The 15,287-nt window shown below is 47.7% G+C and overlaps 1 protein-coding gene across 1 annotated transcript; it reads right to left on the bottom strand.

Moving 5' to 3' along the window:
* Positions 1-737: 737 nt before the first annotated feature.
* MRTO4 (MRT4 homolog, ribosome maturation factor) lies at positions 738-14,557 on the bottom strand. The gene is made up of 8 exons (XM_053401030.1): positions 14,427-14,557; positions 10,887-10,945; positions 10,610-10,713; positions 8,772-8,853; positions 8,581-8,648; positions 4,730-4,881; positions 2,243-2,319; positions 738-994 (listed from the first exon to the last, which is right to left on the bottom strand). The coding sequence occupies exons 1-8, from the start codon at positions 14,452-14,454 to the stop codon at positions 833-835; spliced, it is 732 nt and encodes a 243-aa protein (XP_053257005.1). The 5' UTR covers positions 14,455-14,557; the 3' UTR covers positions 738-832.
* Positions 14,558-15,287: the final 730 nt, after the last annotated feature.

Below are 15,287 nucleotides of genomic sequence, written 5' to 3'. Positions count from 1 at the left end.
AGACAAGGTTACCCAGATGCTGTGAGCCTTATTGCTGTTTTGTTGTTTAGTCGTGTCCGACTCTTCGTGACCCCAAGGACCAGAGCACGCCAGCATTAGCTAAAGTGGTGCTTCAGGTTAAGAACAGTTTCAGGTTAAGAACGGACCTCCAGAACGAATTAAGTTCTTAACCTGAGGTACTACTGTATTGATTTCATAAAATTTATATACCACTGGATTGTTAAAACAAGACCCAAATAAACTCTAGTCTATTATTTTAACTTTTTGGAAGTGTCTATTAAACACAGACTAAGGCTGGTGCTGGAGGAGACTCTTGAGAGTCCCATGGACTGCAAGAAGGTCAAACGTATCCATTCTGAAGGAAATCAGCCCTGAGTGCTCACTGGAAGGACAGATCGTGAAGCTGAGGCTCCAATACTTTGGCCTCCTCATGAGAAGAGAAGACTCCCTGGAAAAGACCCTGATGTTGGGAAAGATGGAGGGCACAAGGAGAAGGGGAAGACAGAGGATGACGAGATGGTTGGACAGTGTTCTCGAAGCTACCAGCATGAGTTTGACCAAACTGCGGGAGGCAGTGGAAGACAGGAGTGCCTGGCGTGCTCTGGTCCTTCGGGGACTGAACACCCGGGCCTTCTACATGCCAAGCAGCTGCTCTGCTAAGCTATGGGCACAGCTTGGATTTATCCAAATTGGGGTTTTTTAAATGGTGTGTAAAGGAAACAGACCAAAACTTTAAAAGTTCTTCATACAGGTTTATATCTATATATAAAAATACGATAAATAAAGTCCTTAGATGAGCAGTTTAGTCCTCTAGGAACAGTCCTGCTCCTGCCTAGTTGTCAACCTCATCACAGTTATCCTTTTCCTCCTCTTCCTCCATCCCTTCTGTGACGTCCTCTCCCTCTTCGGCCAGCTGCTCAAAGTCTCCTGTCTCAGCATTCCACACGCTCCTGATCGTCACCTTGAACTCTGCCATCGTGTACCCAAAGAGTTTCTGAAACAAGAGAGAAAAGTGATTGCCACGCCCAATGTCCTCAGCCACAGCTGCTTATGCCAAGAAACAAAACACACAAAACTGCCCTCTCTTTGTACCTAAAAAGGTAAAGGTAAAGGTACCCCTGCCCGTACGGGCCAGTCTTGACAGACTCTAGGGTTGTGCGCCCATCTCACTTAAGAGGCCGGGGGCCAGCGCTGTCCGAAGACACTTCCGGGCCACGTGGCCAGCGTGACAAAGCTGCATCTGGCGAGCCAGCGCAGCACACGGAAACACCATTTACCTTCCCGCCAGTAAGCGGTCCCTATTTATCTACTTGCACCTGGGGGTGCTTTCGAACTGCTAGGTTGGCAGGCGCTGGGACCGAGCAACAGGAGCGCACCCCGCCGCGGGGATTCGAACCGCCGACCTTTCGATCGGCAAGCCCTAGGCGCTGAGGCTTTTACCCACAGCGCCACCCGCGTCCCTCTTTGTACCTAAATCTGTATCTTATTTGCCTAGCACAACAGCTACATTTCTGTAGTTGAGGGGTGAGGGTGGGCTTCTTCTCTGGGCAGTTTCCCAGGTGTCCGCTTCTGGGAATCTATGCAAACAATGAGGTCTAGCAACTTGAAACAAGTATGATGTGGTTCTGAAATGAGCCAGTCTTCCTCTCCATGAGAAAAGGACAGAAGTGGGGGGAGACTAGACAGCGGAAGAGGTAGCAGCATTTATTATATTTACAGCCCAACTTTTTCTCCATGGGGCTCAGGGGGGCATAAATGGTTCTCCCTCTGCCCTCATGTAATCTCCACAACAACCCTGTGAGGTAGGGTTAGGCTGAGAGAAGACAGTGATTGGCCCGAGGTCACCTCCCTTATGCTTCATGGCCAAGTGGGGATTTGAACCCAAGTATCCCAGTTCCTAGTCCGATGCTCTAACCCAGTGTTTCTCAAACCTGGGTCCCCGGCTGTTGTTGGACTACAACTCCCATCATCCCCAACTAGCAAGACCGGTGGTCAGGGATGATGGGAATTGTAGCCCAACTGCAGAAGTTTGAGGAAACACTGCTCTAACCACTACACCGTGCTGTCTCTCTCATTAAAGCACCAAAGTCCGTGGGGATGAGATTCATTGAGTCCAAGCTTCGACGCGTCGACCTGTAAGGAAGACGCCTTGCACAGCAGCAATCAAAGACACCCCCCACCCCCAGGCCTCGGAGACCCCTCAGTTGAGGGATCCACCCCGCGTTCTTTGCCACTTGCTTACCAGGATACGTGCTTGTTCAGGGGTCAGGATGCTCCCCTCTTTGCAGACCTCGTAATCCGAGATTAAGGTCACCACTCCTGCAAACAAGAGAGGAGGATTAAGAGGGGAAGTGGCGGGAGTGAATTGGCTTATAGAAGTCAGTTGGCCCATAACCTGGCCATGCTGGCTGGAGCTCAGGAAGCACTGCTGGTACAAATCAGGGTTCCAGAAATGGGTGGAAGGCTGGCAGAGGATGTGGGGGAAAGGATATTTTTTTTGCTTCTTTGCAGAGAAGGTGTTCTTGAGAGACCTGCCAGTACGTTTCCGAGCACAATTCAAAGTGTTGGTGTTGACCTTTAAAGCCCTAAACGGCCTCGGCCCAGTATACCTGAAGGAGCGTCTCCACCCCCATCATTCTGCCCGGACGCTGAGGTCCAGCACTGAGGGTCTTCTGGTGGTTCCCTCATTGCGAGAAGCCAAGTTACAGGGAACCAGGCAGAGGGCCTTCTCGGTAGTGGCGCCTGCCCTGTGGAACGCCCTCCCATCAGATGTCAAAGAGAAAACAACTAGCTGACATTCAGAAGACATCTTAAGGCAGCCCTGTTCAGGGAAGTTTTTAATGTATGACATATTAGTGTATTTTTGGTCTTTGTGGAAGCCGCCCAGAGTGGCTGGGGAAACCCAGCCAGATGGGCGGGGTATAAATAATAAATTATTATTATTATTCAGAGCTTTCAGCAGCCGCATAGCTGTCAACCTTCCCTTTTTTTGCGGGAAATTCCCTCATTCCAGCGCTGCTTCCCGCTGCTATCCCGGATTGTTAGATATCCCATAGACTGTCCCCAGGACAAGTGAGGCTGCTGATCCCTTATTTTCGCGGCTGCTGATCCCTTATTTTCAAATCTGAAAGTTGACAGCTATGCAGCTGACAAAGTTCCTATCAGCACAAGCTATCAGGGAAGAGGCCACCTTCCTCCCAAATTGAGAGACAGGAGGAAGGAATGAGCACCTGCTGAAGAGGGGGCAGAATCGACCCTCTGCATATGATCAGGAGACCCCACACACACACCAGGACTTTTGGTTGGATCTATGATGAACCAATATATCGTCTGCTAGCAGAGATAACTATGCGGTGAAGAGAGGAAGTTAGAAGATAAATCTGACCACCTAACTCCCTTGTGGGCTAAAGGGCACAGCCTCAGATGTCCTGAAGAAGACATTCATCACTGTACTGGGGGAAAGACATATCTTTGGGGAGGTGATAAGCTTCTAGAGCAGGCTTCCCCAAACTTGGGTCTTCAACTGTTATTGGACTACAACTCCCATCATCCCTAGCTAATCAGGACCAGTGGTCAGGGATGATGGGAATTGTAGCCCCAAAACAGCTGGAGACCCAAGTTTGGGAAACCCTGTTCTAGAGCAAGGGAATATTATTGGCTCGGGCACTGAATAACTGCTCTTAAAATAGATTTTAAAGTTTGCACCTTTTTTCATAATAATTATTATTAGGACTGGGACGCGGGTGGCGCTGTGGGTTAAACCACAGAGCCTAGGACTTCCAATCAGAAGGCCGGCAGTTCGACTCCCTGCGACGGGGTGAGCTCCCATTGCTTGGTCCCTGCTCTTGCCAACCTAGCAGTTCGAAAGCACGTCAAAGTGCAAGTAGATAAATAGGTACCACTCCGGCAGGAAGGTAAACGGCGTTTCTGTGTGCTGCTTTGGTTTGCCAGAAGCGGCTTAGTCCTGCTGGCCACATGACCCGGAAGCTGTACGCCGGCTCCCTCGGCCAATAAAGCGAGATGAGCGCCACAACCCCAGAGTCGGCCACGACTGGACCTAATGGTCAGGGGTCCCTTTACCTTTACTTTATTATTAGGACTGGGAAGGAAGAAATGAATTGGATTCTCTATTTGTCAATGAAACAACACAGAAGGAAAAGGCTGTGTAAAAGCAGTAACAGGTAACAGGCCAAAGCCTTTTTAAAGAAGCTTCAATTTATTGCCTATAAAGATTTATAAAACAGACTGACGCTCGGAATTGCTAATAATTTACTTCCTTACATTGTTGCGTAAAGCCTCGTTTCCCTGTGCTGAGCTGATGGAAAAGGAACGACGTGGGAATTTTTCACTCTGTCACACGATGCAGGGAAGTGAGGACAGCCAAATAAATCATGCTAACATGAAAGGACACTCACACACACAGAGTTTTTCTCTTGAGAGTTGGGTCCACGTTAATGCATGGCTAAGCTATTTCCAATAGCATGCACATAAGAATGTAAAAAGAGCCTGCTGGATCAAAGTACCGCCCCATCCAGTCTAGGCTCTGATTCTCACAGTGGCCAACCAGCTGCCCATTCGGGGAAACCAGCAAGCAGGATTCGAACACATGTGCACCCTCTGTTCCTCCATGAATGTGTCTCATCCTCTTTTAAAGCCATCCAAGTTGGTGGCCATCACTGCCTCCTGTGGAAAGGAGTTCCACAGGTTAACTCCGGGACACACCGCCCACCTTTTTTCAGCGCCGTCGGAAGCCCCAGCTGCCGCAGCTGCGGCTCCATGGAGTGGGGAAACTGTTCTAAGGGCCCCATATCCAGATTGACGGTGAAGGTTGCTTTGTTCCCAGCTCGGGCGAAGTCGTTCTCTTTAAACTGAGAGAACCACCTGGGGAAAGGAAGGAAGCGACAAATCTATTAAGCTTAGCTGTTTGCAAAACCTTGGAATCTGGATTTAATATTTATACCCCGCTTTTCTTAAGGAAAGAAGACTCAAAGTGAAGGAGGTGAGGACAGGTGACCCCACCTAGGCCCGAAGTCACCCCCCCCAAAGCAGGCTCAAAGCTTCTCAAAGCTTTTCAAAATCATTTTCTCAGCAGCTAAAAGGCATTAGCTAAGCATCAGAAACATTTCGCTCTACTATAACAAAGGTTGCTTCTCAGGCTAGTTGACCTTGCCAAACAGTACATTTGACTTGCAAACTTTCTTTCCAGGAACTATGCCAGAACAAGAGAATGAAACATATTTGAACACTCTGAAACCCCCTTTGGTTTCATCACCCACTTTCCTGGGAAGAGTCCAAAAAGAGTCCCAAGGCAGGAATTTTCTGTTCATGCTCAGGAGACATGGGGCAGGACTTTTCAGGAGGAGGAGAAAGGGGAGGGAACTAGAAGGGTAATATATACTCTGTGCAAATGACTGTGAACCCGTGCTTGTTTGTGAGTTATCACACTTGCTCCTTCTACCAGTTCATGGATGGTAGAAATAAAGCTTTTTCTCCGAAACTATTCCTTGAGTGTCTGTTGACTCCCATTTTCCCTTTCCCGGGCGCAATATTTTTCCCACCCGAGGGCAAAGCCTCATAAGGCTACAAAAGTGTCTTACAATACAAAAAAAAAAAAAAGAACAACAGGCAAACAAAATGGAAAACATAAGAATTGCATACAGTCATATCTCATGTTGCGTCCGCTTCAGGTTGCGCACTGCCGAAACCCGGAAGTACCGGAACAGGTTACTTCCGGGTTTTGGCAGTCATGCATGCGCAGAAGCACTAAATCATGCTTTGCGCATGCGCAGAAGCGCCAAATTGCAACCCGTGTGTGCACAGACGGGGTTGCGAACGCTGCGGGTTACGAACGTGTATCCCGCATGGATCATGTTCGCAACCCGAGCGTCCACTGTACAGTGGTACCTCGGGTTAAGTACTTCATTCGTTCCGGAGGTCTGTTCTTAACCTGAAACTGTTCTTAACCTGAAGCACCACTTTAGCTAATGGGGCCTCCTTCTGCTGCCGCGCCGCCGGAGCACGATTTATGTTCTCATCCTGAAGCAAAGTTCTCAACCTGAAGCACTATTTCTGGGTTAGCGGAGTCTGTAACCTGAAGTGTATGTAACCTGAGGTACCAATAGATTCTATATTACAGTATCAAGAATTATCACAACAACAAAAAATTTTTCCTTCCAGTAGCACCTTAAAGACCAACTAAGTTAGTTCTTGGTATGAGCTTGGTATGAGCTTTCGTGTGCATGCACACTTCTTCAGATACACTGAAACAGAAGTTGCCTTCTATATAGTGAGAAGGTGGGGAGGGGTATTACTCAGAAGGGTGGTGGGAATGGGTGATTGGCAGATAGCTGTGATGAGCCTGTTGACGACTCTTAACGACTGCAATAGGTCTTACAGGAAAAAGCAAGGGGTGAGAAGGTGAAAAATGGCTTTGTCATGTATAATGAGATAAGAATCCAATGTCTTTGTTCAGACCAGGTCTCTCCATGGTTTTAAGTTTGGTAATGAGTTGCAATTCAGCAGCTTCTCTTTCCAGTCTATTTCTGAAATTCCTTTGTAGTAAAACAGCTACTTTGAGATCTTGTATAGAATGTCCTGGGAGATTGAAGTGTTCTCCTACTGGTTTCTCTGTCTTGTGATTCTTGATGTCCGATTTATGTCCGTTTATTCTTTGGCGTAAGGTTTGGCCTGTTTGTCCAATATAGAGAGCTGAAGGACACTGTTGGCATTTGATGGCATATACAATGTTAGACGATGAGCAATTAAATAGTCCCGAGATGGTATGTGTGATGTTGTTGGGGCCAGTAATGGTGTTGTCCAGGTGTATGTGGCAGCAAAGTTGGCATCTGGGTTTATTGCAGGCTCTGGTGCCAGTGTCCGTGTTACGTCTGGTTGTAGTATTATTGTGGGTTAGGAGTTGTTTAAGATTGGGTGGCTGTCTGTAGGCAATGAAAGGTCTTCCTCCCAGAGCTTGAGAAAGAGAACTATCATTGTCCAGGAGAGGTTGTAGATCTCTGATGATGAGTTGCACTGTTTTAACTTGGGAGCTGTATGTGATGACTAGAGGTGTTCTGTTATTTTCTTTTTTGGGTCTGTCTTGCAGCAAGTTCTCTCTGGGTATCTGTCTGGCTCTATTGATCTGTTGTCTAACTTCATCTGCTGGGTATTTTAGTTCTAAAAAGGTTTGCTGTAGATCTCTTAGGTGAGAGTCTCTGTCTGTAGAATTGGAACAGATACGGCTGTAACGTAGTGCCTGGCTATATACAATGGACTGTTTGGTATGTTTGGGATGGTAGCTAGAGGCATGTAGATATGTTTGTCGGTCAGTTGGTTTACGGTATAAGGTGGTGTCTATGCGCCCATTCTGTTTCAGTGTATCTGAAGAAGTGTGCATGCACACGAAAGCTCATACCAAGAACTAACTTAGTTGGTCTTTAAGGTGCTACTGGAAGGAAAAAAAATTTTTTGTTTTGACTATGGCAGACCAACACGGCTACCTATCTGTAACAAGAATTATCACATATTCCTGCTTCCTGTTCCTAGCTGTTTATAGAACATAAGGAGGACCCTGTTGCTCCATCAGGCCAGCGGACATCTAGTCCAGCATTCTATTCTCACAGTGGCTGAACAGTTGCCTGTGGGAAGCCAGCAAGCAAAACCTGAGCACCAGAGCCCTCTCCCCTCCTGCGATTTCTAGCAACTGGTATTCAAAAGCATTGCTGTGTCCAACTTGTAGAGGCAGAGCCGAGCCATCATGGCTAGTAGCCATTGATAGTCTTCTCCTTCTCCTCCTCCATGAAGTAGCCCAACCCTCTCTTAAAGCCACCTTAAAGTTGGTGGGAATCACTTCCCCCTGTGGGAGCGAGCTCCACAGTTTAACAGTGTGCCGTGTGAAATACTTTCTTAGGGCTTAGGGCCCTCATATTTACGGGACCACCTCTCCTGGTATGCCCCGCAGAGGACCTTAAGGTCCATGAATAACCATAGTTTAGAGGTCCCGGGCCCTAAGGAAGTCAGACTATCCTCCACCAGGGCCAGGGCCTTTTTAGTGATGGCTCCGACCTGGTGGAATGCTCTGCCCCATGAGACTAGGGCCCTTCACGATTTAACCTCCTTCTGTCAGTCCTGTAAGACAGAGCTATTCCACCTGGCCTTTAATTTGAATTTAGCCTGATCTTTTATTTCCCTTCTGTTCCCTTGTCCTCCCCTTTTATGAAGATTACCCACTCTGAGACCCCACAGCTAATTCTCCCCTGGCCTCCTCGCTGGCCCAAGTAGGACAAATTCAGCCAGCTAGCCCTGGGGATTATAGATGGATTTCCCCTAAATTGATTTCTGAACATTGAATTTTATTGTTATTCATGTTTTTATACTGTCTTTTATGCTGCTTTTACAATTAAGTGTTTTAAATTTGTTGTTAGCTGAGCCCGGTTTTTGAACCAGGAAGGGCGGGGTATAAATAAAAAATTATTTTATCTATCTATCTATCTATCTATCTATCTATCCTGAGTCTTCCAATGTTCACAAGCAAAATGTTATCCCCTAATGTTATAGCGACAGAGACGACTCGGAAAGGCTTACTCTGCAACTTCCTCTTTGGTGCGATTGGTGAAGAGAAGTCCAACTTCTCCCCGCAGATGCTTACTGACCTGAAAAACAAAAGGAGAATGGAGATAATAGGGAAATATTCACTGCGCGCCCCTAATTTGTCACACACAGAATCTAAGTTGCAGAAGTCATTGGTGAAACTGTTTACACTCCAGACACCCCACCTGGTGTAAATTATCTTTGTATTCATCGGCTGGGCTCCGTCCTAAGGCCACCATCATCACTTTGTTTTTCCCAAAGAAAATCCTGCAAAAAGGAAATCAATCGGTCAAATCTACTGCAGGAGGAGAACCCAATATCAAACATTTCAAACCAACATGCTCTTACTCAACGAACACTTAGCTAACTCATTTTGGGAGTATATTTAAATCAGTAATGCAGACAATAATCCATTTATTAAGTAGATTTAAGGAGCAGATCACTGTGGGACGTGGGAGTCTCTGCTGCAAGTGCAAATGATCTCAATAGCCTGCTCTGAGTAACTCGGGGCCTTTACTGTGGCTGCCCTTGTTCTGCAAAACCGCATCCTGGTCAAGATATAGTTGGCACCCTCTAGCAGGAATTTCCAGAAATGATTGAATACATATTATATGGCCGCCGAGACCATATAACACCGGTCTTGAAAGACCTACATTGGCTCCCAGTACGTTTCCAAGCACAATTCAAAGTGTCAGTGTTAACCTTTAAAGCCCTAAACGGCCTCGGTCCAGTATACCTGAAGGAGCGTCTCCACCCCCATCATTCTGCCCGGACGCTGAGGTCCAGCGCCGAGGGCCTTCTGGCGGTTCCCTCATTGCGAGAAGCAAAGCTACAGGGAACCAGGCAGAGGGCCTTCTCGGTAGTGGCACCTGCCCTGTGGAACGCCCTTCCAGCAGATGTCAAAGCGATAAACAACTACCTGACATTCAGAAGACATCTTAAGGCAGCCCTGTTCAGGGAAGTTTTTAACGTGTGATATTTTACTGTATTTTTGGTTTTTATGGAAGCCGCCCAGAGTGGCTGGGGAGGCCCAGCCAGATGGGCGGGGTATAAATAATAAATTATTATTATTATTATTGTTCCGACAAGCTTTCCAAGCTAGATGACTGGATGTCTCTACCATGGGTGACTATTCAGTATTGTATCTATTCAGTATTTTTCGCTCTATAGGACGCACTTTTCCCCCTCCAAAAATTAAGGGGAAATGTGTGTGTGTCCTATGGAGCGAATGCAGGCTCCTTGGCTTCAGCAATAGCAACGCCTCTGAAGCGCAGAGGGAGCGCTCCCGCCTCGCTCCGGAGCCTTCACGTTGCTATCGCTGAAGCTTGGAGGGTGAGAGGGGTCAGTGCGCACCGACGCCTCTCACTCTCCAGGCTTCAGGGATAGCCGCCTCAAGCCTCCAGAGCGCAGCACAAGGTCCCGCTGCGCTCCGGAGGCTTCGGGTTCCTTTTGCTGAAGCCGGGAGAGCAAGACTCTCCTGGCTTCAGCAGAGAGGGAGAGCTGCGCAGCGCCCCTTCAGCCAAGTGGGAGGAGAAATGGAAGGGGCTCTGTTCCTCCTGCTGCTTCGCTGATGGGGCACTGAGCAGAGAGGGGGAGAATTTTTTTCCTTGTTCTCCCCCTCTAAAACAAGGAGCGTCCTATGGTCGGGTGTGTCTTATAGAGCGAAAAATACGGTACTTTTGCTTTAAATGTCTCATTCGTGTTGTGGTTAAACTGCTTTTATTCTACATTGTTGATGGTTGTGTAGAAAGTGACTAAGAAATGGATTATGGTAATAACAACAACAACAACCCCCCCCCCACCTCAGAATCATGTCCTTTCCAGGATACTCCATTCCTCCACTACGACAGTTCCCCCACCCTTTTCAACAATTAGCTTATGGCTGCTGAGCATGCACAGTCCTCCATCGTTCAGGGGGAGGTTCTCCCTGAAAGGTGTTTTTTCTTTCTTTCGAAGTCAATCCAAACAGTTTTGCAAGTAGGTCAGAGAAAGAGTCACAGGCGACCCAACTTCTTATTTTTACCTGCTATGCTTCCAGGCATTCCGAATATCCTTCAGTTTGTTGTTTCTCATGTTGGCGATGGAAAAAATAAAGAGATACTTGTAGGTGTCCACACATTTCCGCAGCTGGAGGTGAAGAAGTTTAGAAGTCAGAATGTAAGAAGAATATATTCTCTAAATAGAAACAGCCTTCACGATTCAGAATGAAGGAAGTGACCTTTAACGTTTTTAATCCCAAGCCCTTTCTCCAAAGCAATTTTTCACACGGGATCAGAGTCATAGTTTGCAATGTTGCTTACCTCTTCTATTAAGCTCTGTTTAACTTCTAATCCTTTTTTGGCGGTTTTTGTCAAGGAGACTGGAAGGAAGAAGAAAGAGATTCAGTTCCATATGGTACAGTCCAGCTGGGCAGCCACAGGAAGAGCCTAGTTAAGGCAGTTTCCTGGGCAGACCTGGAGTTTGTGCAAACCTGATGTTTTGCTCAGTGTTATATTTGACTTATTGCTTTACCCTGCAGCAATTGTCACAGTTTTGGTAAGTTAGGCTATTATTATTATTATTGTTATTATTATATATTTATTTATACATAGCGTTCTTCCCTGACAGGGACTTAAGGCGTATTACAGATAGAAATAAGAACAGCTAAAGACATAGGGGGGTGGGAAACAATAATTAAAGAACAATGAAGCATTAACAGAATTAAAACTATATGCAGTGGTACCTCAGATTACATACGCTTCAGGTTACATACGCTTCAGGTTGCAGACTCCGCTAACCCAGAAATAGCACCTCGGGTTAAGAACTTTGGTTCAGGATGAGAACAGAAATCGTGCTCCGGTGGCGTGGCAGCAACAGGAGTCCCCATTAGCTAAAGTGGTACCTCATGTTATAAACAGTTTCAGGTTAAGAACGGACCTCCGGAAGGAATTAAGTACGTAACCAGAGGTACTACGGTACGCTGCTTTCCCCACAATGAGCTTGCTTGGCCATGTTCACAGAATGGAAGATGGCAGGTGTCAGGGGCTCAGGAGCAGAAGCACAGGGGAGAGAGGAAATGGAGAGCGAAGGAGAGGAATCCGAGGGGAGCGTAGGGGAGTATGACAGTGACCCGAGAGATTCCATGAGCTTCTCCAGCGAATCAGAAGATTCCCAGAAGGAGGTGCCGATGGTGAGGGCAAGGGGGGTCCCAGGGGGGACGCACCAGAAGCAAGGGGCCAGCAGGGACTCCCAAGGCAGCAGCGGGGGATCAGGACCAGCTCCCCCACCAGAGCGCAGTGGGGGGGGGGGAAGAGTCACATGTGTCAGGACCAGCCTCTCCTCCAGCGGGGAGAGAAGATGAGTCAGGGCTGACCACGCCCCCATCGGAAAGTGGGGAAACGGAGGGGAGGTCAGGTCCAGCTAGCCTCCCCGAAAGAGGGAGCAGTGACAGCAGTGTAACGGTCAGAAGGAAAGTGGGAGGCTGGGCGCGCGCGCAAAGTTCAAATGTGCAGGCGCGCGGGACAGCAGAAAACCCGGATTGGGAGCCAGGTCCTAAAGCCCGACGGAGGGAGGGGGAAGAGTCAGGGGACTCAGCGTCAGAAGAGTCTAGGAAGGGCGAGACCCCGACAGGCAGATGGACCCAGAGGAGGAAAGAACAAAGGAAGAGGTGGAGCAAGGCTAGAATCTTAAACTGGTGTCAGGGGGGAGGAGATTCAGACGGAGCTTCGGCGGTCTAAAGTTTGAGACGTAGTGCTGCACGCTGCGGCTGTGGAAGTGAACTGAACTTCAATAAAGACTTTTATACTAAACAACGAAGCAGCGTTGGTCTTCTGTGAGCTGGGACCTCGGGCAGCGCTAACAGCAGGATACTATGGGGAGCCAGCTTCCAGCACCAGACCCATTGACAGACAACATCAACTCTGCTGTGTGAGAATCCTTTGCAAAGGACTCGCAGCGCCTGAAGACAGGCAGTCATGCCGTGCATCCATAGCAGTGACCACAGGAGGAATGACTGCTGGGAGGAGCGCAGAGAGAAGAAATGCCTGGTGCATCTGCAGCAGCACAAGCAGGCGCCTTCATCTGCCCCACCTGAAAGAAAACACGTCTCTCCCCTATCAATCTCTACAGCCACAGCAGGCGCTGTAACTCTCCAGTGGCTTCACCCCAAAAGCACACTCCTCCACTGTCTCCTGAGACAGATGGATCCAAATAACAACACTATAGATCCGTGATTCCCAAAGTGGGGCACATGCCCCACAGGGGGGCAATTTGATTTTTAAGGGGGGGGGGCAATTTGAGAATGAGCTACTAACAGTTAATGGCCTTTTAGTCTTCCTCCATGGCTCCCTTGGCCAATAAAGCGAGATGAGCACCGTAACCCCAGTGTCGGTCACGACTGGACCTAATGGTCAGGGGTCCCTTTACCTTTACCACTTGAATAGGAGCTCACTTTCTGAATACAAAGGTACCTAGTGTTAAGAACTTAATAGCCCCATTGGCTAAAGTGGTGCTTTAGAATTAAGTACTTAACCTGAGGTACCACTGTACTAAATTCGTTCCGGAGGTCTGTTCTTAACCTGAAACTGTTCTTAACCTGAAGCACCACTTTAGCTGATGGGGCCTCCCACAGCTGCTGCACAATTTCTGTTCTCATCCTGAAGCAAAGTTCTTAACCTGAGGTACTATTTCTGGGTTAGCGGAGTCTGTAACCTGAAGCGTCTGTAGCCTGAAGCGCCTGTAACCCGAGGAACCACTGTAATAAGAATTACATGTCGGGGGGGGGGGGGGAATCAGCATTTCAGAGATGCTTAGGTGGGGCCTGGGCAAAAAAGGTTTGGAACCACTGCTACAGATAGAACTGTAGAGTTGGAAGGGACCACGACGGTAATCTAGTCCAACCCCTTGCAATGCAGGAATCTTTTGCCCAACATGGGACCTTGAACCCACGACCCTGGGACTAAGTTGTCTCATGCTCTACCGACTGAGCTATCCCCTCAGTCTAATCCTGGCCTATTAAAACCATAAAGTCACAACAAAAGCAACACGGCACCAGCCCCCTCATTAAAACAGTAATAATGGGCAATATCACGCAATACAGTATAGGCATAGCTTCTGTTGTAAACAAAGAATGCCCTTTTTCCTTATGGGGTATCCTATTGGTAGGAGAAAAAAACAGAGGCCAAGCAGAGAATATTGAGAAGCAAAGCAGCTAGTAAGCTTGAACTTTATTGATCTGTTGCAACAGGGTGCCCCCTTCACACACAGGAGAAGGGAGGAACCCAGAAAAATGGTGCGCAAGGCCTTATAAAGACTTTTGAAATTGCCACCCTGTAGATCAAGACCACCCCCAGAAACATCATACCTACATCACAGAAGATACCTGTTTAGATCGCCTTTTCTGTGATGTAGGTATGATGTATCTGAGGGGTGGTCTTAGGTTATGCCCCTTCTGTGATGCATGTCTGATGTTTCTGGGAGTGGTCTTGATCTACAGGGTGGCAATTTCAAAAGTCTTTATAAGGCCTTGCGCACCATTTTTCTGGGTTCCTCCTCTCTCCTGCGTGTGAAGGGGGCACCCTGTAGCAACAGATCAATAAAGATCAAGCTTACTAGCTGCTTTGCTTCTCAATATTCTCTGGTTGGCCTTTGTTATTCTCTCCTACCAATAGGGAACCTACGTAAGGGCTCTATATGGGCTCTTAGATACCCCATAAGGGAAAAGGGCAATTTTTGTTTACAACACCATCCAGCCACAGCTTCCAAACATAAAGCTCTGAAAACTAAGCATAGATAGGTGTGTGTGTGGGAAAATACATAGGTGCGTAGGAAAACCCTCCTTTAGGACCTGCGGCATCACTCACCCTTCTTGTCCCGCTTGGACTTGGGCATCTTGTCCAACACGTGGGTTCTGCGCCTTCTTCCTGCTGCTGCTCGGCGCGGGGGCTGATGGGAAGGACGTAGGCGTTCAAAAAGACGCCCGACTCGCCAAGAGGAACCCTTCCCTCTCACCTCTCCGCAACCGCCGTTGAAGACGCCCGGCGACCTTCTCGGCTAATTAAACTGAGCTATAAGACGGGCTGAACGAGGCGCATCAGTTCTTTTTTTGTAATCAGGCGATTTGAGTAGACAGCCCCGAGAGGGGTCCTCGCGCTGTCTCGGGCGGCTCCTCGTCATAGGCAGGACCCCGGGGCTGCTTCCGCTCAGGGCCTGGCGGTCTCTGTCACATAGAGAGATAAATGAAGATGCGCCCTGGAGGTTCAACTTCTGGGTTGACTTTGGACACCATCTCCACCAACTTTCCACGCAGAAAGTTTCAGGTTAAATGCTCAGCTGAGCCTTCGGGTCGCGCTGGTAATCCATGTTGCTGCTAATTAATAATGTTTTTAAACATTTCTACCCCACATCGGACTTAAATTAGCAGGAACTATTTTTTCTCCATTTCTTTATGTATACTTTTTCCAGTTCATACATTTCACTTATTTTATACATTTCACTAATTTTACCATCATTTTGACATTTCAAAACTTGACTTCCTTCCCCCTCTTTCTGTGATTCCTTAAATTTGTTTTTAATATCTTCTGCCTATCCAAATTGCCTGTTGCCTTTGTCCATGGAGTTTGCCTATCCAAATTAACTTAATTTACTCATTTATTCATCTTCTTTAAATATATACTCTTACAAAAATGCAGATTATTACAACGATCCTGCCAATGTTTTATCTG

The sequence above is a fragment of the Podarcis raffonei genome, chromosome 8 (genome assembly GCF_027172205.1).
Source record: "Podarcis raffonei isolate rPodRaf1 chromosome 8, rPodRaf1.pri, whole genome shotgun sequence".
NCBI lineage: Eukaryota > Metazoa > Chordata > Lepidosauria > Squamata > Lacertidae > Podarcis > Podarcis raffonei.
This window is presented reverse-complemented; position numbering and strand designations above follow the sequence as displayed.